Raw genomic sequence first — 6,548 nt, forward strand, 5'->3', positions numbered from 1 at the left:
CGAGTACCGATGTGATAGATTTAATTTACGTTTATTTTAACATTTTAAACGGTTAAAAATCAGTTTAAACTTTACAGAATGTGACTGTTTATCAAAACATAAGTTAGTAGAGTTATTAGTTATTATTCTATCTCCCGCTAATGTCAGAGTTTTAACATTACGGTGAGAGGAGTTGATGCGGGTTGATTAGCTTGGTCTGTTAGCGCTGGGACAGTGAGAAGAGGCTTTTTGGAGGAACATGCTAACACATAACTGAACTCTGTCTGCTGTATTCACTTTATTTTGTTGCGGATTAACCATTTCTGTACACGGTGGGTTTATTTCAGATGTTTAGCAGCAACTCGCTCTGCTTTTCCCTTTCAAACCCTCTCGTTGAGGCTCTTTAAGGCTCAGTGTTAGCTAAGTTAGCTTAGCAATCCTTAGAATCTCATGCTTTAGCTGTGGTGGAGGAAGTATTCAGTTTATTCTTTAAGTACTATTACCAAATGAAAATACTTTACTTGAGTAAAAGTACTGACTGAAAATGTCCCGTGTGAGTGTTTTATTATTACATATCAATAAATTCATGTTATTCATGAATTCATGTATAAGCAGCATTTTACTGTTGCAGCTGGAATTCTAACTGTTCTGTATAAGACTGCGGCTAATGATTATTTTCTTGATGAATCGATTGATTTGTTTAAATATTTGTTTTGTAAAAAAAATCCCACAGTAATGAAAGATGCTGTCACAGTTATACAGAGTCTAAATGTGCACCTTCATTGCTCCAAATCTCAAAATAAATAACTTCAAAAATATTAAAAGAAAATTCTCAGATTTGAGAAGCTGAACAGTGAAATGACTTTTCTGTTAAATATGATGTATACTGTTAATCTCAGGTTGTAGTAACTAAAGCAGTGAATAAATGCAGTGGCTTATGAAGTAAAATGAAAGTAAACGTGGAGTTTATTAAGTGTTTACTCAGTAATAATAATAAAGTGCCTTGACACCAGCTGTTTCCTGACGCCTGCTCCTCCTGCAGTCTGCCGTCATGCTGCCTCTGAAGGAGAAGGACAAACCCATCGTCCAGAAGCTGCTGTCCGCCGGCTGCTGCAGCCGCTGCGTCCTCAGGTTCTGCTGCGTTCGGGTTCAGGCCGTCTACAGACGCCCACCACAGGTAGGAGTCGTGCTGCATTCAGGGCACTTTGGCTTCTTCTGTGTTCATTCATAAACATCACCTCACACAGGAAACACTGAGGGAGCTTCAGGCTTTCATCTGCAACACAGAAAACAGCAAAGACGCATCAGAGTCCACAGAGGAAAACAACAAGTCCCACGATGCAGCTGAAGATCCACCGAGCAAAAGAGCTAAAGTGGAGCTCAGTGAGACGGAGGCTCGGTCAGAGGACGCTGCTGCCGCCGCCGCCGCCGCTCCGGTCAACCTGAAGGACCGAGAGTCGAGTGTGTGTGTGGTGTGTTTGGGGATCCTGCAGGAACTCTGCGGCCCGACTCAGGCTGTGAAGGTGTGTGTGTTAAACATTCACTGCTCTCATGATGAACAGTGACAGTGTCCGACCGTCCAGCTGCTGTCTCTGTGTTTCCAGATATCTGAGGCGGTGAAGGCTGAAAACTACGAGTTTGACTCCCTGGTGCTGTCGGTGTCTCTGCCCGCTCAGCTGTGCGTCCGCGAGGTCTGTTCATCCACTTTCATCATTTCCCAGAGTCCAAAGTGACGTCTGCAGCTATTTCATCAGTTCCAGGAACAGTTAAAAAAACTGAAACACTTCATCCTCACATCTGAAAAATAAACAGCAAACACACACAACTAATGCAGTTCAGTGCTTCACAGTCGACTGATGAGCCCATAATAAGACACAGATCATTTAAAACTGTAAAAGCAGAGGTAGTTAAAACCGTCCTCAACCAGAGCTGAGTTTCCTCTCAGGTTCTGTTCAGCAGCTCGAGCTTCAAAACTAAAACAGCTGCTTCACCAAAGGTCAGGAGCAGGTTTACACCTGAGGACACGAGGCGTCGCATTGGTTCATGTTTGAAAAACAAGTCAGAGAATCTGAGAACGTTTGTGTTTTGGAGCAGAGCAGATATTGTTGATGCTGATGATCGAACAGGAAGTTAATTTTCAGAGGAAGGAACTGACGTAGAACAAACAGAGTTCAGCTTCTGAAACACGTTTGAGAGAGAGAGAGTTTCTCAGTGAATATTCCCGCTCTCATGTTTGTTTGATTTGTTGACTGATCGGTTCCACCTGTTGTGTTTGTGTTTGGATGCTGCAGCACTCCTGTTGGCTCCACGTGAAGAAGGAAGTGAGGTAAAGGGAATCATTCAGACGTTTTGATCACGGCTGCTCGTTCACTCGTCACAGGTTTAGTTAAACTTTAACACTCTGACAGAGAGAAGGGTTTGGTGCTCGACAAGGACGACGTCATCCAGGTGAAGGAGGCCTTCAAGTGGATCATGCAGGACCTGGTCGCCAAGGAGCTGGGGGGCGTCGCCGTGGTTACCAGGGTAGGTTGACATCCACGGTGACGAGGTGGAAACATTCAACGATCATTTTTCACGTTAGACGACAAATTAGTGTTTTGATTCTTGTGTTTTCAGAGCGCGTTCGAGGTCAGCGTGGAGTTCAGCCACGAGGCGACGGACGCCGACTGTCACTTCCTGTGAGTGCGACGCTGGGTGGTTTAACCGTCCAATCCCAGACCAGAAACTCTGTTTCTTTTTCTCCCTACTTCCAGTTTCTTCTGAGCTGAAAAGCTGTAAACATGGCTCCTGTTTTCTGTCGTTCCCACAGTGCATCAGCGTGTCCCGACTGCTTCAAACCCACCAAGAACAAACAGGTGAGGAAGCAGCAGATGTTTGTGATGGTCAGGACTGAGTTTACTCTCTAATTAAGACACAAAACCTGAGTAAGTTTAACTAGAAAAATCACCTTTTATCAATACCAGACTCCATTGACAAAAACAGGAATTTTACTGAGCAGAACACAGGATACCACTGCCTCCATCTGTTAGTGTGTCTGTGTTACTGTGTGGGACTTTTACTTCAGTAAAGTATCTGATTACTTCTTCCTCCACTGACAGTCACACAGTAACACAGACACACTAACAGATGGAGGCAGTGGTATTCCAGCAGCTCCTGGTTAAATCCCTGTTTTTGTCAATGGAGTCTGGTAGAGATATATAGAGATGTTTCTAGTTAAACAAAGAAAATCTTCCTCTTAAATCAAAAAGGTCTTGGGGAGAGACAGATGGACTGGACTCTGTCTGTCTCCATCCTTCAGCCTGTGTCTCTCTCTGCAGTCGGTGTTCACCAGGATGGCCGTGGTCAAAGCTCTGGAACAGATACCTGATGCCAAATTTCTGAGGTAAGCGTCAGTTTCCACCTCAGCTCTTCATGTTCTTGTGTAAAGTGCAGTTTGAAATGATTATTGTTGATTTCTCTTCAGACTCTACTCTTGTCCTCCAGCGCAGCCGTCCAGCTGCTGCAGCCCTCCAGACGTCCAGTGTCTCCACGTGTCTGTCTTTGTAGCAGGTAACACTAAGGAACTCTTGGACCGTTTCGTTGTGTTTTTTGTTGTTGGTCCTGGACTGATTTGCTCCTCCTGACGTTCAGGGAGATACAACAAGTTCTGTCGCAGCCTGCCTCAGACTCCCTGGGTGATCGATGGAGAGAGGAGGATGGAGTCGTCGGTGGAGGAGCTGATCGCGGCGCCCATCCTGTCCGCCTTCAGAGCCGACGGTGAGCCGACTGAAGCAGCAGAGTCTGTCCTCCACTGTCTTCTCTTTAGTCTCTGTCCTAAACCCTGGATAGAGAAGCTGTTTTTCCGACTCACAGCGGGTACCTGAACGCGTCCTGTCTTTGTTCCAGGTTTTAACTTCTCCTCGTCCGGCAGGGAGGACGTGGACGTCCGGACTCTTGGAAACGGTGAGACGCACATAAAGCTGCAGAGGATTTCGTCGCCTGAAGTGTATTTTTATTTTTCATTCTCTGTTTTTTTTGGTCTGGTCTCGCAGGTCGTCCGTTTGCGATGGAGCTGCTGAATCCTCACAGATCCAGGTTCAACAGAGCGGAGATAAAGCAGCTGCAGCAGGTGCTGAGTGAAGCGTTTTATGTTTTCACATGAACTTTCATTACTTTCACTCATCTTTACTTTGTGTTTTTAGACCATTAACGAGTCTTCAGACAAAATCAGAGTGAGAGACCTGCAGATCGTCACCAGGTAAAAACTGCACCTGCTCTTTATTATTTACAGATATTAAAGTGTCTGTGTGTTGAGTTTATCTGTGATATCTCAGCGACACCTCGAGGGAATTCCTTCAAATTTGGCACAAACATTCATTTGGACTGAAAGATGAGCTGATTAAACTTTAGTGGTTAAACGTTAAAGGGCTGTGATCTAATTCTAGTTCAGTTCTGATGGCCTGATTCTTTTCTTTTTAATAGTTTCCTCCTTCATTTTACTGTTTCCCACAGGAGGAAACTGTCAGATTATGGGAAACTACTGGGAAAACCAAACATGACAACAAAACAAGTGGAAACACAAATCTGAAATAAACTATCCAAGCAAATTATTCACAAAACTGTTCACTCTGTTAAAAACTACAAGAATTTGAAGGCGTTTCTGTCACTAACGGAGGAAAAACACCAACTGTTCCTCACTGTGGCTTTTTAATGTCCCACTGAGACATTTAATTCACATTAAATACACTTACACACTCTATAATTTAAGTGTTGTGTGTGTGTGTGTGTTAAACCACAGAGAGGCCATGAGTCGGATGAAGGAGGGCGAGGAGGAGAAGACCAAGTCGTACACGGCGCTCGTCTGGACCCAGAAACCCATCCAGAGAGAGGACATCGCCTTCATCGACGACATCAAGGTCACTGCAACACAAACACTGTAAATATAAATCCAGTTAAACAGAGAGTAAACAGTCTGGTTGTTTGTTGACGTCAGGAGCTGACTCTGGATCAGAAAACTCCTCTGAGGGTTTTGCACCGTCGGGCGCTGGCCGTCCGACAGCGAGTCATCCACAGCATGAACGCCCGCTTCCTGGACCCGCATCACTTCTACCTGGGGCTGAAGACGCAGGCCGGGACGTATCCTCACACCCCGAATATCAAACATCTGTCTGTGGCTGTAGTGAAACAAAATGCTCCTTAACCCTCAGCCCACAGCTACATCAAGGAGTTTGTCCACGGAGACTTTGGTCGCACCAAACCCAACCTGTGTGAGCTGCTGAAGACGGACACCGACATCCTGGAGCTGGACGTGGAGGTCAGACGAACAAATAAGACGCTTTTAGACAGATATTAGAAATAACAGCAGTGAATGTGGCAGCAAAATAAACCGTTAAAGATGCTGATTCTTCCTCTTCTTCGTGTCCTGTCTCAGTCTGTGGATGTGGACTGGCCTCCTGCCATACCAGAGTGAACGCCGAGCTGGTCCTGGATCTGAGAGGCCACAGGTTTGATGTCAGCGAGGCTGGAGCGGCTCCTGTCGTGGACGCGACATCAAACCATCCACCGCAGGTTCACCGAGCGTCTGAGACTGAAAGCAGAACAGTGTAAATGCCGTTTGGACGTGAAGAAGGAAAGTCACACGTGAAGCCTGATCTGTGTTTGTTCTGGTTCTGGTCAGACGTGACTCCATCTTTAGTCGGAGCGCAGAAAACGTGACCTTGTTCTGTTGTGATTAGTGTCACACAAGTTATTTTGTAATATATTCCCGCAGCCATGTCAATCTGTGTTGTACGGAAGCCCCTGAGGGACAAGTGAGAGTGTTTGTTATTGTAATACTCATTTCGGCCACTAGAGGCTGCAGTGCGCCACCACTAGGACTGAAACCATCCATGTTTTCTTCCAGGAGATTTAATATCTCTGTTCACTCTGTGAATATATATCCTGTGTTTACAAATTCTATAATATTAGCATTGTAACTTAATATCAAATTAAATGAGTATTACAGCAACAAACATTTATTTGTTGCACCTAAAAGGTTTCTTTTTTACAAGGAGATAAATTAACCCAATGTCATGAAAAACTGAGCTTTGTTATGTCGAAATAGCGAGCTAATTATTTCACTACTTTGACATAACAAAGATTGTTCTCTTGTAATAAAGTGTTTTCTCATCTTGAGGGTTTTTTCGAGATAAAATAACCTGTAATCACAAGAAGCTTTATTACGTCAGGATCACAAGTTAATTGTTTTGTTATCTCGACAAGATTTGGTTCCTCTTGATTAAACAAAGCCTTGTTTTTCGCGATAATGTGTGTGTGTGTGTGTGTGTGTGTGGGGGAAAGGGATGTCATGTTATGTCATCTTGAGGGAAAAATGTCAGGTCGAGATAGTGAAATAAAATAAGTTTCACAAGAAACTGAGTTAATTATTCCATTATCTCGACATAACAGAAACTGATCTCTTGTGATTACAGATTATTTATTTTATTTTTTCGAGCTAACAGAATAAAATAATGCTTTATCACAAGAAAAATTAGTTATTTGTTTCACTATCTCGACATTTTTCTAGTGATTACTGGCTGTATTGTCTTGAG

At 44.0% G+C, this 6,548-nt stretch overlaps 1 protein-coding gene across 2 annotated transcripts; it reads left to right on the forward strand.

Annotated features, from left to right (window-relative positions):
* Nucleotides 1-100: 100 nt before the first annotated feature.
* Nucleotides 101-6,263, forward strand: pus10 (pseudouridine synthase 10). 2 transcript variants are annotated; one of them, XM_051070951.1, is made up of 18 exons: nucleotides 101-311; nucleotides 993-1,156; nucleotides 1,227-1,502; nucleotides 1,584-1,670; nucleotides 2,271-2,305; nucleotides 2,388-2,502; nucleotides 2,596-2,657; nucleotides 2,789-2,834; nucleotides 3,297-3,361; nucleotides 3,443-3,528; nucleotides 3,610-3,735; nucleotides 3,865-3,921; nucleotides 4,011-4,087; nucleotides 4,161-4,216; nucleotides 4,757-4,874; nucleotides 4,952-5,094; nucleotides 5,173-5,272; nucleotides 5,390-6,263. In XM_051070951.1, the coding sequence occupies exons 2-18, from the start codon at nucleotides 1,031-1,033 to the stop codon at nucleotides 5,426-5,428; spliced, it is 1,614 nt and encodes a 537-aa protein (XP_050926908.1). In that variant the 5' UTR covers nucleotides 101-311; nucleotides 993-1,030; the 3' UTR covers nucleotides 5,429-6,263. The 2 variants fall into 2 exon arrangements, with proteins under 2 accessions (XP_050926908.1, XP_018530570.1); XM_018675054.2 differs by having other exon boundaries at nucleotides 1,022-1,156.
* Nucleotides 6,264-6,548: the final 285 nt, after the last annotated feature.

This window comes from Lates calcarifer, linkage group LG5 (assembly GCF_001640805.2).
Source record: "Lates calcarifer isolate ASB-BC8 linkage group LG5, TLL_Latcal_v3, whole genome shotgun sequence".
NCBI classification, from domain to species: domain Eukaryota; kingdom Metazoa; phylum Chordata; class Actinopteri; family Centropomidae; genus Lates; species Lates calcarifer.